The sequence below is a fragment of the Labrus bergylta genome, chromosome 17, assembly GCF_963930695.1.
Source record: "Labrus bergylta chromosome 17, fLabBer1.1, whole genome shotgun sequence".
Lineage (NCBI taxonomy): Eukaryota > Metazoa > Chordata > Actinopteri > Labriformes > Labridae > Labrus > Labrus bergylta.
In genome coordinates this window covers 16366749-16391551 of record NC_089211.1, presented here as the reverse complement: position 1 = coordinate 16391551, position 24803 = coordinate 16366749, and the positions used below count along the sequence as shown (strand labels likewise).

Genomic DNA, 24803 nt, shown 5'->3' with positions numbered 1-24803 from the left:
TTAGTTCCTTGATAAGTTAATATTTCACAAGGGAAGCCCACCCTTGAAAATAATTGTACCAAACAGAACGCAACCGCTTTTGCCTTTATGGATTTTAGTGGAAAGAATTCTGGATACTTATAACCAGCATATAACGGTTTCTTGCTTTGCTTCTCTCTACAGGACTAACAATTTCCATCCCAAGTTGTCAAATGGGGTGCCAATAATGGGTAGTGGTTGAAGTGGAGCTCTGGGGGGTGTTTTAGCAGATGTTATTTGGCACTGAGGGAAAACTGAGCCCCATCTCTGCACAGGCCAGGACAGTGGAAATGGTTTTTAATGCAAAGCGTGGTTTTGTGTTTGCCCCGGTGGCCAGCCCAGGGAACTGAGCGCCTCAAGGCAAGTTTAGTGTTTCGAGCTGCTTGAGAAACACTAGCTGCAACGCTGACTCTGGTTGATGATAGAGGATGCCATTTTGCTCCATCGGACGGCGCGCGCCCATTCACACTGGATCCGTTTCTGGAACATCAGCACAGCAGAGCTACCCCACATCACAGGAGAAGTGAACTGCAAGATCACGCAGGAATAAAGAGAAAAACATACAAACAACATGTTGCTTTGTCTTTTTGAGGATGATTTGTTGTTCATTAGTTGTCTGTTTCGACGTAATGTTGATAAAGTCTGTATATTGTGTTTTATTTAGAAATTGACCGGATGCTCTTTGCGTTTCCTTGCCTGACATCCTGTCCAGGTTGTCATATTCTGTCCAGCTTGACGCGTGCCTGCAGCGTACTCCGTCGATTTGAAACGGATCAGAGCGTAGTTGGTGTCACGCTCTGGAGACGGATCGCAGCGCTCGCTGTGTGAAAACAATGATTGACGAGAGTGGCAGGTAAGTACAGCAGCGCACTACGCTGCACTGACGGACCACGACGAGCACAGAGTATGTGTGAATTGGGGCTAATAATGCATCAAATTCAGCCGAATGTCCTGCTAAAGGCTTTTATTTGGCCTATCATCAAGTTATAACCACTATTTTTTTTCCTGTTCCTCACTTCTTTGAATTTTCCACTGGGCTTACAGAAATATTTCTGATTCTGATTTAAACATGATGTGTGAGGGTTAGGTTTGGGTTAAGCTTCCATTAAGATGCTGGGATTGCATTATGTCAACGGGGGTCCTCATGTATGTGTGTGCATGTATCACACCATAAATGTAAAATAAAGGATTTGTGCTCCTGTTCCGCTCAAAGAGACTTTAAGCACATCTTTAGAGCTTAAAGCTGAGCTTTCTTTAGTTTTCTTCAGATGAGAATGGTTAGTATTCGATAGGATGTGTGCTTGCCATGGAGGAAAAGTTTGCAATGCATGGAGTGAAGTACATGTTCTGAACAATAGCAAGCCTTCTGTCGGGTCAAGTAATAAAGTTGTTTTGGTTTAGCTTCCATATGAAAACTACTCATTTAAGCCAATCCCGTTTCATGACAAATATTCTTATATTGAATTTAAATCTTTAATACAAGGTTTTATAAAAAATAGAAAGACATTTCTGGTTATATTTTTTCAAGACTGATAACTTTATTTGGGAGTTTGTGAAAGGGTTAATACACAAATCACCACCACCTCATAACTATTAACTTGAATACTTAACTTTACCGTGTTTAGGTTCTAACTGCACCAGGAATGACAACTGGTTAGTTTGTGTGTCGCTACTTTGCCCAGGCCTGGGAAGAACTAATGTGCAATTAAAGTGTGCTCAAGTAAAAAGAAGGGCTTTTTATATGCAGAGTAAGCATACAGCTCTCTCTGCTGATGGAAATGATGTCAAATATACATTTACAGATTCACACATTATCATAACAAGTCGATTACCGTACTTACGTTTATTCATGGATTACATGTTTGTAGATTTTAAATCATGTGTGATTGTCCTATACAACTCCAATCTGTGAAAGATTGATTTGTATACATGATCAATACTGGATCAATACTAGCCATGGCATGTCAGTTCTACCTATATATATATATCTCCTTTGCATTGTGACTCATTCATTAATGCACAGGGAACAACAATATTCAACTATTATTTACAGTGGTACAAAAACTTTCACACCATGTCCCAATTTGGCCATATGTCTATATGAGGGACATGTTAGAGAGTATTCTAAGAAAGTATTTTCAAAACTACTTCATTAAGTTCACATTTTATTTTACAAGTAAAGTCACAGGCAATGCCCTGAGAATAGCATGTCTCAACAGATGAATGTACTTCTAAAATAATGCATGAAAACAAGAGCATAATGGGCCTTGTACGAGGCTTTATGAGAGAGTCTGCATCATCTGCTGCTTGCTTCATATTGTATTTTAAGTGTTTCACAGTTTCCTGTTATTCACAGTCAATATAACACGAAAAAAAATATATTTATAGAGACCGTTCTCCAATAAAGCATGTTTTCTTTCAAGAGTACTGAGTGTTTGAAATTTTCTTCCACAGTAATGTCTTTAGGTTGTTAAGGACTAGTGAGTGATGCACCTCCATCTGGCTTGCCAGACCGCTAAGTGTCACACAGGTACGTAGCTGCTTCTCTAGATCTCCACGGAGGTCTGAGGGGGCTCCAAACAGCAGATAATCCTGCAAAAGCACACACACCTTTGCAAGATTGGGCTGCACGACCTCGGTGTTACACTGCTTCACGAGTCGGTCACAGGTGGCCGTACAGTCCTGGCCGTAAGTACAGTCCGCGTTTGTCTCACACCGCCGCCCCCGCAAATAGCCCCTAACGACTGCCTCAGAGGCAACACTGCGCAGGTTGGCCATCTTGCAGTCATACTTTGCATTGTAGCCCACATGACGATGGCTGGCGTCACATATGAGGAAACTCCCGTAGGAGCCGTGGAAGACCTCTTCCACAAACTCCAGCAGGCCGATGGTGATGCGCGCCCTGCGGGGCCAGGACGGTGCCAGCCAGTGGTTCAGGCTGGAGCTCAAGGCCTCAGGGACCACAGGCTGCAGGTAATGAGGAACCTCCAGCCTGTAGAGGGAGCTGTGGCCCACACGCTCGGTCACATACAAGTCTCCACAGAAGCCCAGCAGCTTGGCCGTGTGCTCTTTTTCCTGCAGCGCCACCATCAGGAGGAACTCATTTATCTGGAGAAGAGCCCAGATGGACTTGGCCTCTGCCAGAGACACTTTGCCATCCTGGTTGACATCAGCCATGATGATGACCCTGTCCACCAAGGTGCTCAAAGACGGCTGCTCACCAAGGTTAGCCTGCAAAAAGAAGGGTGACATAATAAATAAAAATAACAACTAATTATCTTGATGATAGATTGGGAATGATATCTTATATAATGTAAATACTTGTAGTATAGACCTTAAGAAAACTATGCAGCATCTCTTTGAATTCGTCCATAGAGGTTCCACGAGTGGGTTTGTCGAATAAAGTCATCTCCTGCCTCAGTACAGAATCCGGAGCGCCTTCAATCTTCACTGGATCCTCAAGACCACATTTTATTACAACAGGCCTCTCCTTCCACAGTCCACTGTACACCTACAGATACAACAAGTGAGAACAGTAAGAAAAATAAAGAGTACAGTATGTATGTATGTTTGTTTTTATGTGATACAACAAAGCTAGCAGTAAGGAGTTTTTTATAACCTTACAATTCCAAGCATGTTGAGTTATATTTCAAAATAAATCGTGCATTTATTTACAGTCATTAAAAAGTCTGTTTCTGGTAAGCGTGTTTGGATCTTAAATAATCTCTTGGTTTGGTTTGAAAGTGTTTTAGTTAGTTCATGGGTGTGGTTTTTTTTTACCTGATAAGTGGAGGAGGTGGACATACAGCGCTGTAGAGTCAGAGTTCTCTGATCACACAGAGCCTTGCAGGACGAGCCTGATATTATGCCTCTTCTGTAGTGATCACACTGCAACACCAAACAGAACATTGCATCGCATAAACCACAAGAAACAGGAAACAGGCTATCCTCCACGTGCCTTGTCTTCTTGTAAATTCAATACATCTACATCTAACACTTCCACCTCTCTGTGGTCTAAAAACAATAACCCAAACATCTGGTTGAACAGATTTGCATGGCCTTACCATACAATATCAGAAAATGTTCAGGTGTGTAGTGTATTTGTAAAGCGGGCTTTTGAGGCCTACAGAAGAGGTTCCTAGTTTGCACTTTGAAACAGAATGGAGAAAGCAGCTAACCTCTGATGTGCATGCTTATCTGTCATATGACACCACAACAACAGCTTGAATATGACAGCTTTGCAATATGCACAGTTTAGCTGTGAAATGGCTAAAATCCTGGTAATCCTTCACCCCAAACAAGCAAGTCCTGCCAGATTTCTAATAACACATGCCCCGACAATGCACCTCTCCACCCAGTTCAGACCGCTCATGTTTGTAACAAGACTCCAAAAAACAGAAAGCAGCAACAGGCAAATCAAAAAATGTGTGTGTACCCTTCATGTAATCATGCTAGCCTTCCATTTATGACATTGTCTGAAAGCCAAGGCACACAAACTGTTAATCCACACTCACACAAGGTGTCCAGACTGGATTATTTGTTTTAATGAGGTCACACAATTGATCTTTCATTATGCATGCCACTGAGTTTGTCAATGTCTCATTAAATGTCAGTCCTTGTTCTGTTTCGGAACAGGCCAAACAGCTGGGCACAGCAGGAATAGTTTTGCTCATGGCGGTTTCTTTTTCCCAGAATCAAAGGCCACACGTATGAAGGAAGAAGCTAACCCGGTGCAACAGGAGGGTTATAATATGTGACTGTGATGATCTCCAAACTCCAGATTGTACTCATTTTGTAGTTCAGAGACCCTCCTCTGTTTTTCTTCTTCTGTGATCATTTTCTTTGTTTTCTCAGAGGGAGAGAGGGTTGTCCTCAAGTGTTCGGTTCAGTTACTTTCCCAATCCATCCTCTCATCATCATATTCCTTTGTGTGGATTTTTGTAGTTGACGTATAAACGTGTTATGTAGAAGCTGGAGCAGGCAGTAGAATTAACACAGAGGTTTGTGACCATCAGGTTTGTTTTATGTAAATATATGATTCATATGGAATCCCTTTTGCCAGTTTTCCCCCCTTTAGTACGAGTACTCTGTTGAAGATGTCGGCATTACATGTTTTCGGCTACTTAAAAAAAAATCCTAATTTATTCCTTTCTTTTTTGATTTTCTTTTTGGAATTCTTTCATTTCCCAGAATTGTACAATGACTGCCGTTACTTCTTATCATATATATTTCATTTAACTATCGGGGAAAATGTTTTGTTTCTTTAAAGATTGTTTCCTGCTAGCTTAAAGCTACACTATAGTTAGCTTACATATGTGAAGGATATTTACTTTAACTGTGTAGAAACTGGAGTTCACAGGAATATGAACATGGACGTGATATGTTTATCAGAAACTGATATGACGTGGATTGTTGTCTGCTTTTATTGTTGTTGTTTTTTTTAAATAATAATACTTTTGTGTGCTGCACTTGAAGTCCAAGACAAATTTCACAAAGGGGACAATAAAATGTATCGTGTCGTCGTAAGCTATTGTCAACTATAAAGAGATCTTGATGTCACAGTGGCTTTTCATTCTAATGAACGCTGCACATACCCTTTTGTCACTCCTCTCCCTCCTTACAGGAGACAGACGTCTTGGTCTCTTCCTCTTTCCTTTGCTTTCAAATTTTGAATATTATTTAAGTGTCTCGAAATTTGACTCTAGAAGCTGGGACATTATCTCCCAGCCTGTGTGATCCGGTTTCTGCACTTCTGAGACCACAAATTAGCTGCTTTTAAATCCACCTCACTCATGGTCAAAAAGCGTTGTGAAAAGTGCCAACGTGCAGAAATATAAGAATGGTGCACAGCCGGACAGTCTTAGGACAAATTGCACTGCATGTTCTTTTTCTGGGTTGAAAACAAATCAATGTCGTATTGACGTGCTATTATAGCTTTCCCCTCCATTATTGAATTTGCTCTTCCTGTGTGGGTTTTATATTTAACTTGTTGTTAGGGGTCCTGGGTGAACTGAAATCTGATCTAGAATATTCTCTTAAATAAACCCTCTAACTTAGCAACACAATATTCAGTCAATAACGGCTGTAAGAGATGTAAATTCAGCAGAATGTGAGGACATACATTCTTACTCCATGAATTTCTGTTGAAAATCATCACCCTGGCGAAGTTATGACACTGCTTGTCATAATATTGAGAGGCTATACTTACAATGACCATATGGCAGACGTGCCCGCGGCACAGTTCAGAGTAAGAAGCGTACTGCATGTAGATGACCCAGCTGGCAATGAGGATGCCCAGCCATGCCAGGAGAAGGTACTTCACCTTGATGGCTGGAAGTCGACTCTTTGTCAGGTTTTGAGGAAAGAGACAAGGCAGGGAAGAGAATGAAAAACAAACAAAAACAAACAGATGATGATTTATCATTCAATCAATCAACACAACATGATGTGCTCTTTGTGGACACATTATTAGCCAACAATATTCCCCATCTAATGGTAGGTAACTATACCGTACATTATGATATGTACTCAAATCTGTACAAAAGGTGAAGTCTTTGTCATCTATGTGTAACGATTTTTTTTAAAACAATTAATCAAATAGAGCATACTGGATAAAGTGTCAAACATTTGAAAAAGCTGTTCATCATAATTTCTTATAGCCAAAATAAACCTGTACACTTGTCACACAAATATATTAAAAAAAAAAAAAAAAAAAAAAAAAAAAGCATCTCATTGAAATGTGAATTAAACACCAAAACCAAAACTGTTCACTATTAACACATTTTGGGATTTTAGTTGTTAGATCGACCAACAGATTAATCGTTATACCCCTTACATGTACTGGATTTTTTTTTTTTTTTATCTTTTAGGCCTGCACGACAACAAATGAATGACCAGCTGATCATTCGACCTTAAACTTGATAAATATCTCGGTTTTACAAGTACCCTACATCATCTCTCACGACATTCTTGATGCGTGTTACGAGAATTCTCGCCGTGGCGCAGATTTTCTGTTCTGGCAGTTTGACATTCACGCACACGGCGAGGAGGATCCTGTTGGAAACAAAGGCAGACATCAGACATCATAGCCTACCTGCAGACCTTTAGACAGAGGGCAGAAGAGCACCAGATGAACCAGTCTCCGCAAAGCCCTGGGCATCATGAGCGACTTTGTGAGGATGTGGCGGAGCGTGAAACCAGAGATCTCTGTCAGATCACATCCCTGCTGAAAACGTGCGCCATGCGTCGCAAAATAACCCAAACCAGCGTCTACTTATTAATCGCATCATATGCCATGTGGCGTGTCCTTTTTTTTTTGTTGTTTTAGCTCGTGTGTTAAGTGCCAACACGCCACAGTGACGATCTTTAAGGGTTGTTATCCAATTTGTCAACACAAATATTTCGCCGAGGAATAAACACGCGTCCTTGAAATTGAGCGATTTCGGATTTCTGCTCCATATGCGCGATTATATTCAGAGCTTCAGCCCCGAATAATAATAATAATAATAAAAAAGAACCTCCTCTTTGGCTTGGGCGTCCAGCTGCGATCACCAGCCAAGCAGATCAACGCAAAAGCTGTTTCTTCATGATCTAATCAAATCAAACTAGACACAATTGTGAAACCGAAAAAACACAAAAAAAAAGCCCGACGAGCACACACAACCTCTGTTTCCCAGAGACTCATCTCTGCTCTTCTTTAAAGGGAAAGATGCGAGAGCTCAGCTGTGAGATGATTTTTTTTTTTTTTTTCACCGCCGACATAAATCTCGCCTGGGCTTCCTGTCCTTCTCTTCCTGCCAGGAGGAAACACACACACAGTCTGTTACAGGCAAGACACCCTGTGAAATACAGGCTGAAAAACACACATACACTTAACAAGATTTCTTAAGGCCTACTATTAAAGGAGGCGATCGCTTATTATCTCTGCACTGTCCCCATTTAAACTGTAATGAATATATCAGGCTACTCCTATAGGATTGACAAAATATTTGAATCCCTTATTACTGGTTATTTAGATTCTAGTGGATAGAAGAACAATTAAAGGTCTTTAAATTCAATATACTTGATCATTTAAATGTCATTTATTTGTTGTATTCATAGTTTTGTCTTTAATATGCAAAAAAAAATCCATCACATTTTTTGTGGTCAGGTAGGCTTTGTGGAAACAAAAACAAAGGATAATCTTATTTCATGGTATCTAACATTAGATCTCAGATGTATCAGTCAGCTCGTACAGCAGCTTGAATCCATGAGGCACAGCTGAATATATTTGGCACATTATTGAAAAATGAAAACTGAAGGTTAAACATGTTGTGATTTATTATTGACCTTTTATTGAAATAGAAAACACATGTATAAAGTATTGTCTGGTCTCTCTTTTACATATAATATTATACAACAATATCAGAGGAAAAAATAGAAAAGGAATTTAAAAAGTACAAAATCGGAGTAGCCATAAAAAAATAAAAAAAAACATTACTTGGCCATACTGACATTTTAAATGTTATTTTGAAGTCGTTGAGAAGACAAATCTTTTTCAACATGTCTTCAAGATATACATATCATCCGATATCGTCCAGTGTCCTTGTCTACAACTGCAGAACCACCCTGTGAAGACAAAAAAGATCAAAACTTTTCATTGTGTTTTAGTTACATATTTAACCAAAGTTTTATTCATTTTGATCCGTTAGTTAACTATCACTCCAAATCTCAATTTGCATCACCTGATCACTCTCAGAAAGCAGTAATCCCGGTATACTGGTTTACAAAAACAGCTATGGTCAGAGATCCATTTTTCACACATACATTCAAATCTGGAATGAGATCCCTTATTATATCAGGACAACAGCCTGCATTTTACAAGTAAACACCACCTGATATACGGACAATTCTTGTAATCACTGATTTAACTAATATCTGTTCATTTCAGTTACACCCCCCACTCCCATTCTCCATTCTGAATGTCTGTGATGCTTTTCCATCTGATGTAATCTTCGCTTTTATATGCTGCAGAACAGGAACCGAACAGAGTCAGGCCCGTCTAACTGTAACTTTTGTAATGTTCCTGTTAATATGTTATTATATAGTAATAATAATAAATGAAAGGAAATGAAACTGCTGCCGGAATTAAATGCAAATAATAGTTTACAGCTTTAATGCTCTGCTGCCTTGTGACACAGGCTCAAACACGCGTCACAAAGTTGGACAAGAGAAAACACAGGAACAAACTTTGTCCAAGCAAGTTAGCATGAACTCGTACCTCAACAGTGCTGCCGCTCCACAGGTTGATCTGGTTCATCAGAGGTACGTCCATGCTCTCTATTGGTACAAAAAAAATCTCAATGTGACTTATGTTTTCCCATTACAGAGTAGTTAACCAGCTGAAAGTAGGATTTTTTTTTAGTCAAACAGAAAGGAACTACAAGGAAATACAATTCCAGAGAAATATGGCATATGAATTTAAACCAAACCTTGATGCTCTTATGTTGTTTAAAGCCACCACCCAAAAAAGAAAAAGTTGGTGATGTTTCACAGTGATGGAGCTAGACTTTCTTGACCACGATGGCCAAACTGGGGCCCGACTAATGCAGGGATGGAATGACGTGTGTCAACAAACACACAGATGAGAAGCATTATTTAGCCTTTCTATTTGAACTAATAATATACATGTTAACTAAAAACTCCTTAGTTTAATAAACAGGAAAAGAGAGCAATTGCTACATGTGCAAACCTCACTCACTGTCCTTCTCTGACTGACAGGATTGATGTTTGTGCTTCAGATAAACATGGTTCATCCCTGTTAGGCTGTCATTTCATGGGAATACAACATCTTTGTGATAAACTAAATATCTGGCCCGGTTCCTTACCCAAAGTCCACCACGCAGAGGAATTTGAGCCATCGTGAGCCAGTTTCTTGATGTCTGCCCGCTCATTGCACAACAGAGACACTGCAGCCAGAGTTGAGTCTCAAGGGGCAATTTTATCCCTGATGCTGAGTACAATTAAACCAACACCAGCTCCTCATGAGGGACAAATCCATGCATCATCATAAAATTGTATTTGCACTTCAAGAACAAGAGCAATATACAAAAAGACTGAGGAGGCTTTACTCAAAACTAAATCACTAAAATTCAAATATGTTTTACATACCAGCAATCATCGTCTGTGGTCCATTAACTATTGGAATCCATAAAGCAATGCTGAGGGCCGCATCTGGCCCAGTATTTGGCATGGTGGTCACATATCATGGTGCATTCTGCTTAGGCCAAGTGTGACTATGATTGGGAAAATATGAATAACATTACAAAACGTCATGTCACACATTTCCATACAAAAGCATGAATCTTCTGTCGATTACTTTATTCTCCACCAGGACATTTCTTCTCAAATTGATTTTGGAGTGGACCACTTACGCGCAATCCAGAAAAATGATTTTTACTTTTATTAAAGTGCAGAAAGCTGATAATCATTTGAGAATGTTAAAGACTGAATGAAAAAAAAAAAAAAAAAGGTTTCTGTTTCCAATTTTTGTTTCTGTCTCTCCTTTTAGAGTCAGATTGCATAAATATGGAGTTTGGATTGTAGGACTTTTGATGGGCATGTTCCCTACAGATCATAGTTTATTATTTATTATTTGAATCTCTAAATGATTAAAAAATGTGAAAAAAAAAGAAAAAGTTTTAGCTATGTTTTCAAACATTCATACAACCCTCTGTATTGCGTCATTTAGTGTCACACTATTATTATAGGACAGGATGCTGTCAGCAGGGGGCGGCAGCAGTGACGTATGAAGCTTGGAATGTATTTTTAACTTGTTTTTTTTTACATTTCAAAATATTTATCCCGACCAATTATTAGTTACAAGAAATATAACTAAATCTGGGGACGTCTGTGAAATAAGACATTAAATGACACCTTATAGTTTAATACAGTTTTGGCAGGACTGACAGGAATGCCAAATGTTCCTTCGAGCTACCACACCCATTATGACACTACTACAATCCTGAAATATGAAGGAGAAAAAAAAAGTGGAAACATTGGATTAATGGGTCGTAATAAAACGTTTGTACCCAAACATTTACATGACCTGAAATATCCTGAAACTTAAAATAGCCTGTTGCTTGCCACGTGTAAGGAAGGGTTCACAAAAGCAGGAAACTATTAATCCTGTACGAGAAACAAACGCTTGAAACAAGTATCTGCCTGAAAATAAACACTGACTGTGATTACCTCAACATTTTAGTTTGTTATATTAAACACAGTCAAATGGAAATGTGACACAAGTCCGGGTCATTTTCTCAGTCTGTGCATTAACACATATTAAAATATACTAGGGGAATATACGCTGTTTTGACAGTTCTACGTGATATTGTTCGATAAATTGCAGCAGCACTGTCATGTCCTGCTCTGAAACACTCCCACTCACCGTTTTGCGGTCGCTGTGGATTCCCTGGTGGTTTCCCTGGTGGTGGTCGACGAGAAGGTCGTTACAGAAACACTTGTGTTGTGCGGCTACGGAATCCGAGAGCGACCAAACGTCATCAGCTTCGCGAAGTACTACCAGTGGAGTGTTAGGCTTAAAATTGTAGGTTTTAAAACCCTTTCGTTTGCCTTTGGATGTCACTGACATATAAAAACGTATTAAGTAATAAATACTGCAGAGAACCTTTCAGTAAATCTGGATAAAAGTAATACAAACCATTAATAGGCTGGATTTGGTAGCTTGAAATAAATAATAAGCTTTCTGGCACATTTGAATGCCTCTGTTCTATCATACTGTATACACCGACATCTAATGACATATTTTTGGTGATTTTGCTTACCCACTTTTTGAAAAGGAGAATTACACCTCTTGTCAGGGCTGGTTCTGGCATGTCAAATTTCAGGTGGGCAATGTTGTAGCCCAGAGGTAACAAAATGGGAATAGATTACCACAGCAGTACAAGAGTTTATTTAAATATAGTGTAGCACAAGAAAAAGGACGAAGGTGTGTGTGTACTCCCGAAGGACATTTTAAGTATCCAACACTAAATTCCCTGCATTCTGGTGATTATTTATGCAAACACTTGTGATGGAAATTCAAGAGTAAAGGGTGCAGGCGTCACTCACATTGCAGCCACCGGAGCTGTCCAGTGTTTTCTGAGCAGCCCATAATGACGTTGAACATCTCTGTGAAATAAAACACTATTCTTCGGCTACTTATATTGCAGATATGTGCCGATATTACTAGACGTATTCACCAGTCAAAAAGCATAATGTTAGAGTTTCATTTTATGACACTAGCAGGTCTCTTTAATCAGCATAGAGTGCTATATGGATTACAAGCATTATCACTCTCCAGCGTGTCAAGCAGTGATGCATGTACATGAACAGTTACTTTCCAGATGAGTACCTTATCAGGATTATATATATTTTACTTAAGTGTTTGATAACTGCATCTGAGGGATCAATGCAATAAATGTGTATATCTATATTTATCTCTACAGATAGATAGAAGAAAGATACCGGCATCAGATTTTTTCTCTTCCCAATATCGGACCCAAAAATACCATATCGGGAGGGCCATACAACTTGTTTTTCAAACTTAAAATTAGAATCTAGTTAATTATATATTATATAAACATCGTGTTATTATATGTAACCAAATTTAAATTTCAAATCTACTGGGAAATACTCAATATTAGATTCAACAATAGAAAAAAGTATCTCGTCCACTGCTTGGTCGACAGCTGGTACTTCTGAAAGTACTTAATGTTATATCAGTGGTGTAACAAAGCTTAATTAGGACAACTTTCTTTGACATGGTCTTCATTGGTATATTAAAATAAAGATTGTAAAATTTGAACTCAAGGAAAATGATGTATCACAAAAAAAGGTTCTTGAGAAATGTGGAATACACACTTCAGATTTAAAATGATGAAGTGATCCAGCACACACGGACGTGACGTTTAAATGCATTTTTAATGTCTGTTATTTTTTAGATAGATTATGTCATGAGCTTTTTGTGGGGGGTGCAGAAAGGCCTTGCAGTAGCTCCATTTGCTTCCTTTTGTCCTTGGCGCGGTTGATAGTCATCTTGAATAAGCGACAGTACAGCTCCATGGCGGCCGGAGTGTCATCATTCCCAGGCACCGGGTACGTCACCAGGCTGGGGTTGCAGTTCGAGTCCACCACACCCACTGTGGGAATGTTCATCTTTGCTGCATCTCTGATGCCCATGTGCTGCTGGAACACATTGTTGAGGGTGGAGAGGAAGACGATGAGGTCCGGTAAGCGGACTCCTGGGCCGTACTGGACGGGGGCGTTGGTGAGAAGGCCACCTTGCCAGTACCGAGTGTGTGCGTACTCCCCACAGTCCTTAGCGGTGCTCTCCACCAGGTGGCCGAACTGACGCCTGCGGCTGACAAACAGGATGATACCACCACGATACGCCACATGTGCTGTGAAGTTCAGGGCTTGCTCAAGGTGCTCCACAGTCTGGTCGAGATCAATTATATCTTGGTCAAAGCGGCAGCCATACAGGTAAGGCTCCATGAGCCTTAGAAAGAGAAAGAGAATTCAAGACAGGTAAAAATGAATATATTAAGATAAGGATGTAGCCCTTCACGTTGGAGAACACAGTTTTGAATGTGATGTTTATACTACGCTTTGCCTATGGATTAACAGCAGAATATTTAACAATTCTGTAATTTATGGTGCTATATACATACACATACATAGATATGCATTGAAATGTATTGTGCGTCCCCAGTAAAGTCATAAACAGAGACTGACTTTTAACAAACAGGTAACAAGTATGTTGTTAAGCACTGACATTAAGAATTAAGAAGAGAAACAAGATCAACACCCTGTTATACACAACACAGTACAGCTGTAATGAAAGATCCCTCAATGGGAGTAGTGATATCTATATATTATATAATATAATATAATATAATACCTGTGTCTGCAGCCTTTTTTATGTCCAAGATGCACTCGGGCGTCAAACAGTTCCTTCAACGAGATGAGCTCTGACACACGGAAGTAGTCCGGCTTCTCAAGTGTCTGATTTATGATCTTTTCTGTGTGTGGAATAAATAAAATAGATTAAAGTTCGTCGAACACAACATGATGGTTTCAAGCTTACTTCCATTAGCTTACCTGTTAGGTCGTCGATTTGGGGTTGTTGGGCTTTCACTGACGCTGCAGTGGCATATTGACTTCCACCACAGGAGTATCCTATTGTAACAGCCCGAGAGGGTCGCAGCCCACAAAGACCTAAAAAAAAACACATATTGGTCAAAACAGCTTAAACTTCAAACATTTTTGACTAGCTTCTATGCTCGCTGTATACGTAAGCAGTAAACTAAATGACTATTTAACCTTTCAGTAGTGCATACAATGCAGTAAATGGACAGCAGGGCTACTGTTTTATCAAACACACCGAAAATTTCAGTTCATAACGTTGCTCTTTCTGAAAATGAAAATATAAAATGTGAAGATACCTTTCGCCAGAGCCCGGGCTGCCATGCTTGCTTGGAAGGTCAGCAAACTGCGCCTGCGCGGTGGAACGTCTTCTTCTTTGTTTACTGGCGCGCGTCAATTAGCGTTGTGTACTTTACCGCCACCTAGTAAGCTTGCCGGTTATTGGAGTATTAAGCACAACGCTTTTAAAGCTCAAGTGTAGGTCACAGACAAAACCAGACTCCAACTTACAAAAATAGAGTTTATTTTAAAATCTAAAACTAATAACCGTTCTCGTTTTATTGAGCTATAAAGCGTATCAACATCCAACAACACTCAATTGCTTTTCTTTCTACATTTAATACTTTAAATGAAGAGCTTATGAAGGTGTGCAATATTTATGTCTCTAAATGTGCAGTGATAATTCCACAGGACAGAGAAAAATGTTTCACTCACATTGAGATTGTGATTACACGTTATTGTAATGCAATTTGTTCTGAATCCGATGATACCAATCATTTGGTAAAAAAATCTGTGTAGTTTTTTGAGATACAGCCATTTCTGTAACATACTATTTTATGTTGATAGACACAAGCATCCAGGTTTTTGAACTGTTCTCTGTGTAGAAAGAGGTTCCTGTGATCACGTTCAAAAACTCTTTGAAACTTAAATACCAGAGAAACTCAAGTACGAATTAATAATGTAAAAATATTTCTCAATCAAACCATCTTCTTCCTGCTGTGGGCCCATGGGCAACTCTTTTAAGTTTTAACAGTCACAACCAACTTAAAAACCTGACATTTGTAAACTCTAATACTTGAGCAGCAACATGAAAAAAATAATAATAAGGGACCAATGGCATAATACCGGGGTGGGTTCATGAGTTATGATTAACTTTTTAGCCAAAAAAGTGCAAAACAGAGGAAGTGCTTTATTGGCTTCATTAACAAGAACTGTGCACTTAAACATTACTCATAGACTGTTACAACCGAGAGAACAAGGTGAGTACCATGTACTGCAATGCACTTTAGAAGAATGAAAACATTTCTATTAGCCTGAAACTTCAGACCCTAAAACATCTTACATTAACATCTATAGAACTTAGCAAAACCATTATCTAACAACCAAGACTGGAATATCAAACAGCATGTGCATGCTTCCTGGAATGACCCGGTGCTTCATTTTCCCTGAAACGGATAGAAAAGAATCTGAGCTGTACACATTTTTTATTTCACTGTGATCACTCACTGCGGAGACATCACCCAGATCCAATCACATACCTGTTGACTTGGATGAACTGGAGCTTTCTTTTGACTCGCTGCACCTTGTTCTGCACAGGTCCACTACCATGAGGAGCTACCCCCTGAAAGCATCACGGACTATGTGGTTCACACTTTCAGACTCTGAACACTTACATTTTTCTTAGTTATTTGTAGTTTTTCTTGAAAATGATATTGAACAAAAAAACACAAGTGTTAGTGTATCACATTACTTCATAAATGTACCTTCTTGCTTTTTTCAGCATAGTACCTCCTGTTGAACATCCTGCTCCTCTCCTCTGTGGTAAGAGCTATACAAGGTCTGAATGTGATGCCAGGGTCAATGGCACTGGACAAAGACCTGAGCAAGGCAGAGCAGGACACACATCAGACCAGTTCTTTGATTAACTTAACATAAATACTTCAAGACAAAGTCCATACTCAACCCAGTGAAGTTCACCTCGAAAGAAAAACCACCAGAAATGTTAGCGTCATAAAAACAGCTGTACATTTATGACAAAGACACATTGCTGCTAGGATTCCAGTCTTTATTACACAGATGCACTTAAAAGACACAGCAAAAGGTTTTTTTTTCTTTTCTGAAAGAGTGAAAGAAAACACCGAACATTTCTTACAAAATATTTACAAAACCTGGCAATGCACAGCATGTTCAGTCGTTTCTTTTTTTTTTTTTTTTGATAAACAAAAATAAATAGCCTTTTTTTCACATATGAAATTCAAGAAAATGTTGACAAATGACAACGAAATGAATTCACTAAATGTTAAGTTTAAGATGGAGAGGAGTTATAATGTGGCCTTTGACGAATCGGAACAAAAACCAGAGTCAGAGAAGTAAGTACAAGACTGTTAGAGTGGCTTCAGAGCTTCAAAATTCCTGTTATTTGTTTATACCTTACAATAAAGTGAAGGCACTGTGCCTGGAAAACAAAAGTTTAGTAAGATGGAGTATAATAGTCTGAGTTAGTCAAGAACAGATATGAAGTTGTTCCTGTACACACTGCTGTTCTAACCTTAGGTTAACAAAAACGGCTGAGTAAGGGTAAGAAGTGTAAGCTGTCCTTTAAAACTTGGTCTTTTCTCTTTGTGTGCAACATTTTTATAAGCTAAGTGAGTGGGTCCAGTGAAAAGCTCTGTTTCTCAAAGCATCGTTATTAGAAACTGTAAGCCGTTGACGTCTTAAAGTACATATCAGATATAATTTGTGTATATTTAAGTAATAGCATCAAAGATTAATATTGCTAAGGTGTTCTCCTCTGGTATATTAAATAGAGAAATCTAGCCATTTATGAATGCATGTAACCTTGTATCTTGAGTCATTGATCGGTTCTTTTTCTTATTACATATTAAGGTATTAATCTCATTTTCTGCAATAAAGCATCCTGAATTAGTGGTCATACAGTCTGACTTTTGTACAAACGCATCACTGTATTGCTTTCAAAGGTTTGATGAGCGAATAAGCAAAAAAAACGTTTAATTGTGTTAGTTATAAAGCTGTATAAATGTACAAACACTTAAAAATGCCTGTGTTGATGTATGGTGTTGAACGTTCCTTTGAAAAATAAATGAATATGCTTGATGGTATCCTACACTGAAATGATAATTAGGGCACATTCAAGAAATGGACTGATATAAAACTGGATTATGGTGCTATTGGACAATTGGACCAACAGTAAATACTTACAATGTAGGAAAGCCCTGCTTCTTCTCTGGATTTCTCCTGTTGCCTGACTCACAATCTGCCTCATCAATAAATTCATCCTCTCTTCTTTCTAGATGTACTTCTTTATCATCTATCTTCACGCTCTCCTCTTCTCTTTTAATTTCACTTAGCAAGTCCACTCTCTCCTTTCCCTCGCTCCTTTCCCTGCTTCGAACCTGAACATGGTTGGTCCTATTAGATTCCAGTTCAACAAACACGCTTTTATCCTTAGATATGTGCACCATACTCTTGATCTCTCCCTCTATGGGACACTGTGACCTGTGGTCAGGTGCAAGGCTCCTTGCAAAGGAAGTCCTAGGATGCTGCCTGGCAAGAGATGAAAGATTTAAAACAGTGGATCTGTGGGTTGTATTTACGGTCGTCTCTGAAGAGCAGGGAAAATGTCCTCTGCCAGTCTTTGCAGAGGACCAAACAGTGACTGGAGTCTGTGATTTGGGGGTGATGACCCCACTTTGATATGATGAAGTCGCTGATGAGGTCTCGTTGATTCTAGAAGTGGTGATATGGAATTGAGTCTGATTAAGAGTCTTAGCGTCAGTGGGTAGTCCAAAGCTCTGACGCCACTTGATCGACTCAGAGCGGGAATGAGCAGCGCTAGGGCTCAAAACTTGTCGAACTCTTTCAGTTGGTGGTGTCACATCATTGATGTCATTTCTCCCAGCGCTAGGCCAGTTTGGCTCAGTTCTAGCGGCCCCGGCCCCATCCGCTGGCTGCAATAGACTGGGGCTGCAGGGCAGGACTGCGGACATACGTAATTGTACTCCAACAGAAGAGATGTCTGGTTCTGAACTCTGTGGTGTAGGAACAGGCTGATTACTTAGGGGAGACCTTCCAGAGAGAGGACTGGTACTATTTATTGGAATTTCAGCCAGCTGATATTCCTGTTTAATGTCTTTATTTTGAAGAGGGCTACAAGCAACATCAGTGCCATTCCTCAATAAATCTTCATCTTTGCCTTTCTCTGCAGTGGAACCTTTAGCCTTGTCAGCCAGAAACCTTCTGATCTCTTGTTCAATGCTATCATCACTGTCTACTGCACTGCTATCTTCCTTGATCTGATGAGCAGTCTGAGTATGGAGCAGCAGGATGTCTTGACACTCAGGCGCTTTCAAATTCGCTGTTTCAACTTTATGCGTATCATGCTCTTTCATTTTGTCTGCTTGCTTATGTTGTAAAACTATCTTTTTACTCAACCCAGATTTGTCTTTCATGTCATCCTTACACTTTTGCACCTTTTTCAAAGCACTGCGCCTGGAAGTAGGATTTTGTTTTAACTTTTTGGGTTGTGAAGCATTTCCTAGCACAGGTTCTTCGTCTTTAAGGAACTTCCTTGATTTCAGCTTTAAATCTCTTGTTTTCTTCTTTGACTTCTTTTTTGTCTTGAGCAGGTCTTTTATGGCAGTGTCCAGGTCTTCGTCACTGTCAAGTGAGCTGCTTTTGTCTCCACTTTGCTCTTTCTCGTGCAGTCCAGCGAGGTTTTTTTGACTTCTCTGGCTTGCTTCTTTTCTGTGTTCAGGTAAAGGTTTAGGAGATGATTCTTTGACTTTGTTTTCCATCACTGAGGTGTTGGACAAGGTTTTGTCTCGGTGTTTTCTTCTCTGTGTCAAAGACAATCGGAGAGGTTTCTTCTGGGTTGCAACAGGCTTTGCTTCTTCTGGTTGATTTATACTATGAACCTCTTGAGTCTTATCAGAGGCAGATGGCTGTTGGTGCATTTGGGCTTTCTGCTCTAGAAATTTCCTGATTTCTTGCTCAATCCCATCCTCACTATCAATTGAGCTGCCATCACTTTCTTCTTCTTGGCCGTTATCAGCAAGGGAAGATTGCAGGGAAGATTCTGAAGGGGCATAACTGCTAAGGCCAACATTGTGATGGAAGGGCCCAGGCATAACAGTTTTTGAAATGTCCAGTATTGCCTCAGCACACATAAGCTCTGCTGTTGTATTAACCTTTGGGGGGGCAGACGTATGAGTAATTGCCTCATTAGAACTCTCCATTTTTAGAAAAAGCAATCCATTTCCTTTAGCTTTCAAACTCTCTGAAAATGTATTCTTGGGTACAGAGACAGATGAAGGAGGTTGAGCAGCTTTCACGTCTTTCTCTGTTCTTGTCTTTTTCTTTATCAGTTTGCTTTTCTTCACGTTATCCATGCTTGTACTTCCAACAGCATGTATTAAGGATTTAGGCTGGTGCAAGAATGGCTTCAGAACACTTTTCTCCTTGAGTTGCTCAAGTTGGTAGCAACGAATAGCTTCTTCAATCCCATCATCACTAGTCGAGTCTGACTCCTCACTAAATTCGTGGGGAGTGAAAGCTTCCCTTTTGATTTGCTGCTCCTTTTTCTCTAACTGGTATCTTTGAATGGCTTCCTCAATGCCGTCATCACTGCTTGAATCATTTGATTCGTCCTCCAAATAATAGTTGACTGGGCACTTTACTTTGTTGATGTGGCTGATGGTTTTAGAGGGGCTTTGTGTCTGCTCTTTGGGCAAGACTAAACTTTTGGTTGGTGTGTCAAATTTCTTAACAGCATTTTCTTCTAAGGAGGCTTTCTGTTTAATATACTTCTTTATAGGTATACTAGCTGGTGTTGGTGGAGTCTCAGCTTTGAGGCTTTTTGGAAACTGATTATTAGCAATCAAAAATGTGTTGCTGTCGGAGTCCTGTTTGGAAACTTCATGAGCAGGTGGGTTTTTCCTGGGAATTTTGGATGATTGGAGCATGCTATAGCAGGGTTCCGCCTTGCGCTTGTGACCATCCTTTTCCTTCAGGTATTCCAGTATGGCCTCCTCGATTCCTCTATCCACAGAATCATCACTGTCAGAGTCATTGCTCTCATGATTCATTGGGGACGAAGCATCTTCTAGTTGGTTTTCAGTGGGACCTTTAGTTTTGGACTTAGCTCCCATATAAGAACCCACTGCGACCTTGCAGGCTTTGGGATGACCTTCTTGTCCTGATAGCACATTTCCCTCAATCTCATCGCCCATCTCAAGTGAGGACTGGGTACTCCTAAGGCTCTCTATGATCATCTGGACCTTGTCTGAGATAGGTGTGCCTCTGGTGGACAACTCAGGGTCCGAGTCATTGAAGCAGATTGGAAGGCTATAGCCTCCAGGTGGGCCACATGTTCTCCATTCTGTTTGCGTCGCTGCGACAGGAGGTACATTCATCAAGTACATTCTAGTGAAGAAAGTTGAGGTCCTGGACCATTGGAGTGCTGCTGCCTCCGATCACAATCACATTGTTCAATCTGAGAAGAAAATAGAAACAGGGAATCATTGACAGGCAGATCCAACGGCAGATTAATTGTGCATACAATTGTATACTTTAGTTAGTTGGGTTATTCATAAATTTGTATTACTTAATGTAGCCCTTCTTGTTAAAAAAAAATTGTTAAGAGAAAGAGAAGTTAAAAAAAATAAATGGTGGCTTATCTGTCCCTCTATTAAAGAGTACCAAGTGTGCCAGTGCCAGGCTGGCAGCTGTGCCCTAATTTCTGTACCAATTACATTAAGTTAACGGTGTAACATAGAAGCAGGTTAATAACATGTTTAACCAGTAGGGCATTGTCCACAGAACATTCATTATTACATCACTTCGTTGGATGTTTTTTTTAACCTCTCCTTGATGGACAACTTTGAATGGGCACTATCCAGCTGTGTATTTCAACACAGAACAAAAAACTATAGCTGTAACAAAATGAGCAGTTAGTTTTTATTTAGTTTTTAATAAGTTTAGTTTTTTTAAAGCAGCAATATCCCAATTTTATTCTTGCAATAAAAAAGGTAAATGTTAAGAATTTTACTTTTCACTCAAGCAAAGAATGTAAGTGGTTTCATTTAATATGAGAAAGGAGTTTTGAGGCTAAAATTAATATGAGAGGAAAAAATTCTAAGATTACAATTACAATGTTGTACACTTTTTATCTTGAAGAAATAATAGACCTTTTCTACATGACTATGCAACTTGTTCTGTTGTGACTATGCAATGCTACATTGAAGGCTGCTTACCAAAAACTACTTTGACAATAAAGCAATTTCTTAGTGGTGTAAAGATAAACCAATCTGAATCTGTAACCTATCTCAACATTAAAAAGTAAATCAATCCGCAGAGGCCTGAATTGTTTAAAATGTACAACAAATGGCCAGGTTTCAAAGTTATTAACCTGCTACCTATAACTGTTTAGCATCTTTGATCTTGTGAGACTTTGAGTTTGACCTATTACCTATCATGAGAGGAATGTGAGTTTAGGAGTCTTGCCAGTTAGCCTTTTGGCTCGCGAGGAGAAAACACCAACGTCCAAAGTCGCAGCAGCAATATTCAGTTTTACAACTTAGAAATCAAGTAATTTGGACTGTGGAAGAAGAAAGACATTCCAAAATGCAGCCCATCTTTATACTGTGCAGAAAGGTGATTCAATTAAACAGCAATAAATCTCACCCGTTGAGATGGCAGATGGTAAAATTAAACCTGTGCTAAAATGCTAACATCAGCAAGCAGCCCAAACAGACCAGAATATCAAACAGTTCTCTGGCCACAACTCGCTGTCACTCAAAGTCCAGGGTCTATAGTTTGATATGGCTTAAGTTTACCACCTAATGGTGTTGTTGGAGGTGACTGCTTTTTTGACATGACATACATTTAGTCTGGTTACAAAAAGACAAATACAGCAATTTCCTAAGAGCGTACCAAAAATATGAATCAGTTTAAGAACGAAGTTAACTTAATACTGTCTGATACAGAGCGAATGTCAATCTCATTCTGAACATCATGTACACTAATAAGTGACAATCAGAGACATCTTTTTTTGTCCCTTAATAAGTGTATTCATTATTTAATTCCTTATAGTTTCATTGGCTTTAATGTTTGCTTCTTGGAGGAATTAATTAGGCAAAGATAGATGTAGCCTACAGAAGAGCTAAGATTTTTGTGATGGGAACAAAATCTATGTCTTGCCCCAACTACCTGTCAAAGTGAGACACCTGAGAATGCGTGTGTTATAAAGACAAATAATACAGACACCTAATATACATCAAGTCCAAATATTTGTTTGTACAGTGGGGCAATTCTCTTGTCTATTGGAAAAGTAATAAATGCCCCTACAATTTCTACACAGACAACTTTGTCTAGTTTGGATTGGTTCCGACAATATTGTAAACCTTGGAGTCCATGTGCACGCTACCATTTAAACAATTTCTAAATCAACGTAAATATTGTTTTAGAAGTGTTTATATAGGCACATATCTAAAACACCTACGCCCATGCCAATATCTTTGCCAGGCCAATATCAGCCAACTGATATCAGTCAAGCTGCAACAAAAAGTAGAAGTAGGCCTACTCCCTTTGCAGGAAGAAATACAACTTTCAATCATTATATCATTAGGTAACATATTATTGGATTATTATTACTTATACTTTAATGTCTGAAGTGAATTTGTATTTTGTGAGGGTGGAGCTTTTTTTCTACATTTTATTAAAAAAAAAAAAAAAAAAACCATGAACTGTATCTCCCATGCATTTCATTCATACACTGTCTTAATGTCCTATGTTATTATCCACCACATTGGGTAATCTTAGTTTTAGAAATATTTTTGGGCATGTTTCAAGTTTTATCTTTTAAACACAAAGTGGCGCTGTTTTTTTTTTTTTACATCAGTGACACATTGTTATAACCCTGCGGCTGGTTTAAAGTACAAAAGACAATCTTTAAGGCTACATGTGAAACGGAAATGTTACTCCATGCACCTGACAGCCAGGCACCGTAGATCTACATTGACACTGCTGTGAGTAGCCTTTATGTGTTCAATAGACAGTGGAGTGCCCACCTTGAAGAAGCATGCTTTCGGACATTACCTCAGCCGAGGAGGCGCTATACTGGAGCCTTTGCAAGCCTGCTGACCCCTTATTTAAATCCTCCCGTCCGGCAGTCTGCAGGGGGGACTGGGCAACATGACTACAACTAAAACCTAAAAGTCACCAGACACCACCAACTCTTAAACCAATGCCTCCAAATGAACCTGCTGAAACGATAGCAAAATACGACTGACGCTACAGGAAGCCGGAGACGGTCACCAAAAGACGCCCCGCTGAAAACGTTACGGAGAAGCCCATAAACTGTGCTTAAATTCGAAGCCCTTCGTTGTCGTCAGCCAACTTAAGTTTGTCATGGCATGTGTACAAAGAAAGTTTTGTCACATATGCTACCACCAGGTTTTTAAGCATTTTAACTATTACATAACAGAACCTGTTGTCGCGTGTTTTTTCCCCCCTTCCGGACGCTCCACTGGTTTTCAACCGAGCAACCCCGACTGTCCCCGTAACCCTCTAGCGGCACGGACTGCACTGATGCCCGGCGTGCAGCGTTACGAGACTCCGCAGAGCAACCATGTTTCTTGGAACCGGCCACGGTTGTCAAAATCCGCGTTACTCTGTGGATATCGCCGCTGAATGTAATTCATATCCGTTAACGGTGCTATATAAGGCGGTATTACTCAATTTTGGGCGAAAAAATGTACAAGATGGAGTTAAAAGGTTGGAGGGATAACCGTTGCTGGTCGGCGACTTGAAAGACACAGGCGGGCCTCCCGGCTGCTGCAGCCCCGGCATTTTCTCCGGCAAAGAAAGCCTTTGTATAGAACCCTCCTAGCATCGGCTATTTCTACACGGATTCAGCCACAAAACATAGCTGCATAAGTTCCACTCACCTCTGTGTGACACAAAACGTCAGTTACGGTAAGAGATTGTTCAGTGCAAGCGTTGATTAGAGATGTTAAGGAGAGCCGTCGACCGTCGTTGAGATATTTCGGTGTCCGTCACCAGCTCACTCACTCCGCCTGAAGCTCTGCTCTATCGAGTCCCCCTCCGCTCCGACTGCCGGGCGGACAAGCTTCCTTAAACCCCTGAGTTCAGCCAACCAGGACCCGTTCAAACATGGCAACGGCTATGCAACCGGAAAAAATAACAACGTTACATTGGAAATGAATTCATTTGACAACAGGAACATTTAAAGAAATACAATGTGAAGTCGTGGTCATATCTCTGTATCCTATAGTAAACAAAGTGTTTTCAGGAGAATAAGTGCATAGGGATTTAAAAAAAAATATATATACTTCTTGAGTGGTAAACACATTAAAGACAGTAGGCCTATACACCTTTTTTTTTATAGCTTTAAAGCCTCCAGTTATCTTTCATATGGAATTATATGCTTTTTGTTGGAATAAAAATGATGATTTTCTGTTATAAAGTTTAGTTTCCATTTTATATCTGCTTTATTGTCAGGTTTTTTCTGTAGCCTGACATCTGTATTAAGCTTCAAATAAGCCAGCTCTATGGTTTGCAGT

The 24803-nt window shown here is 39.6% G+C and overlaps 3 protein-coding genes across 4 annotated transcripts; all 3 read right to left on the bottom strand.

Moving 5' to 3' along the window:
* Window positions 1-1842: 1842 nt before the first annotated feature.
* Window positions 1843-7816, bottom strand: dipk1b (divergent protein kinase domain 1B). Of its 2 annotated transcripts, none has more exons than XM_020634619.3 (5): window positions 7112-7816; window positions 6227-6361; window positions 3799-3906; window positions 3353-3529; window positions 1843-3249 (listed from the first exon to the last, which is right to left on the bottom strand). In XM_020634619.3, the coding sequence occupies exons 1-5, from the start codon at window positions 7178-7180 to the stop codon at window positions 2437-2439; spliced, it is 1302 nt and encodes a 433-aa protein (XP_020490275.1). In that variant the 5' UTR covers window positions 7181-7816; the 3' UTR covers window positions 1843-2436. The 2 variants fall into 2 exon arrangements, with proteins under 2 accessions (XP_020490275.1, XP_020490274.2); XM_020634618.3 differs by lacking the exon at window positions 7112-7816 and adding an exon at window positions 6969-7103.
* Window positions 7817-12959: 5143 nt separating this feature from the next.
* mrps2 (mitochondrial ribosomal protein S2) lies at window positions 12960-14630 on the bottom strand. Its single transcript, XM_020634657.3, has 4 exons — window positions 14502-14630; window positions 14158-14274; window positions 13958-14078; window positions 12960-13555 (listed from the first exon to the last, which is right to left on the bottom strand). Exons 1-4 carry the CDS (start codon window positions 14524-14526, stop codon window positions 13009-13011), a joined length of 810 nt encoding a protein of 269 aa, XP_020490313.2. The 5' UTR covers window positions 14527-14630; the 3' UTR covers window positions 12960-13008.
* A 741-nt stretch (window positions 14631-15371) lies between these two features.
* On the bottom strand, window positions 15372-24321 carry ppp1r26 (protein phosphatase 1, regulatory subunit 26). The gene is made up of 5 exons (XM_020634666.3): window positions 24168-24321; window positions 17422-20713; window positions 15966-16080; window positions 15741-15823; window positions 15372-15647 (listed from the first exon to the last, which is right to left on the bottom strand). The coding sequence occupies exons 2-5, from the start codon at window positions 20640-20642 to the stop codon at window positions 15599-15601; spliced, it is 3468 nt and encodes a 1155-aa protein (XP_020490322.2). The 5' UTR covers window positions 20643-20713; window positions 24168-24321; the 3' UTR covers window positions 15372-15598.
* Between the last annotated feature and the right edge of the window lie 482 nt (window positions 24322-24803).

What these genes read in the sequence shown, in the direction of transcription:
- ppp1r26 (XM_020634666.3), bottom strand. Translation starts at nt 20,642, where the DNA reads ATGTACTTGATGAATGTACCTCCTGTCGCAGCGACGCAAACAGAATGG. An exon ending in AAGCAGGGCTTTCCTACATT is followed by an intron (nt 16,081 to 17,421) that starts GTAAGTATTTAC and finishes TGCCTTGCTCAG; the next exon opens with GTCTTTGTCCAGTGCCATTG. An exon ending in ATGCTGAAAAAAGCAAGAAG is followed by an intron (nt 15,824 to 15,965) that starts GTACATTTATGA and finishes TGATGCTTTCAG; the next exon opens with GGGGTAGCTCCTCATGGTAG.
- mrps2 (XM_020634657.3), bottom strand. Translation starts at nt 14,526, where the DNA reads ATGGCAGCCCGGGCTCTGGCGAAAG. An exon ending in AGCCCGGGCTCTGGCGAAAG is followed by an intron (nt 14,275 to 14,501) that starts GTATCTTCACAT and finishes GTTTTTTTTTAG; the next exon opens with GTCTTTGTGGGCTGCGACCC. An exon ending in AAAAAAGGCTGCAGACACAG is followed by an intron (nt 13,556 to 13,957) that starts GTATTATATTAT and finishes TCTCTTTCTAAG; the next exon opens with GCTCATGGAGCCTTACCTGT.
- dipk1b (XM_020634618.3), bottom strand. Translation starts at nt 7,094, where the DNA reads ATGTCTGCCTTTGTTTCCAACAGGATCCTCCTCGCCGTGTGCGTGAAT. An exon ending in ACGTCTGCCATATGGTCATT is followed by an intron (nt 3,907 to 6,226) that starts GTAAGTATAGCC and finishes TTGGTGTTGCAG; the next exon opens with TGTGATCACTACAGAAGAGG. An exon ending in CCACCTCCTCCACTTATCAG is followed by an intron (nt 3,530 to 3,798) that starts GTAAAAAAAAAC and finishes TTGTATCTGTAG; the next exon opens with GTGTACAGTGGACTGTGGAA.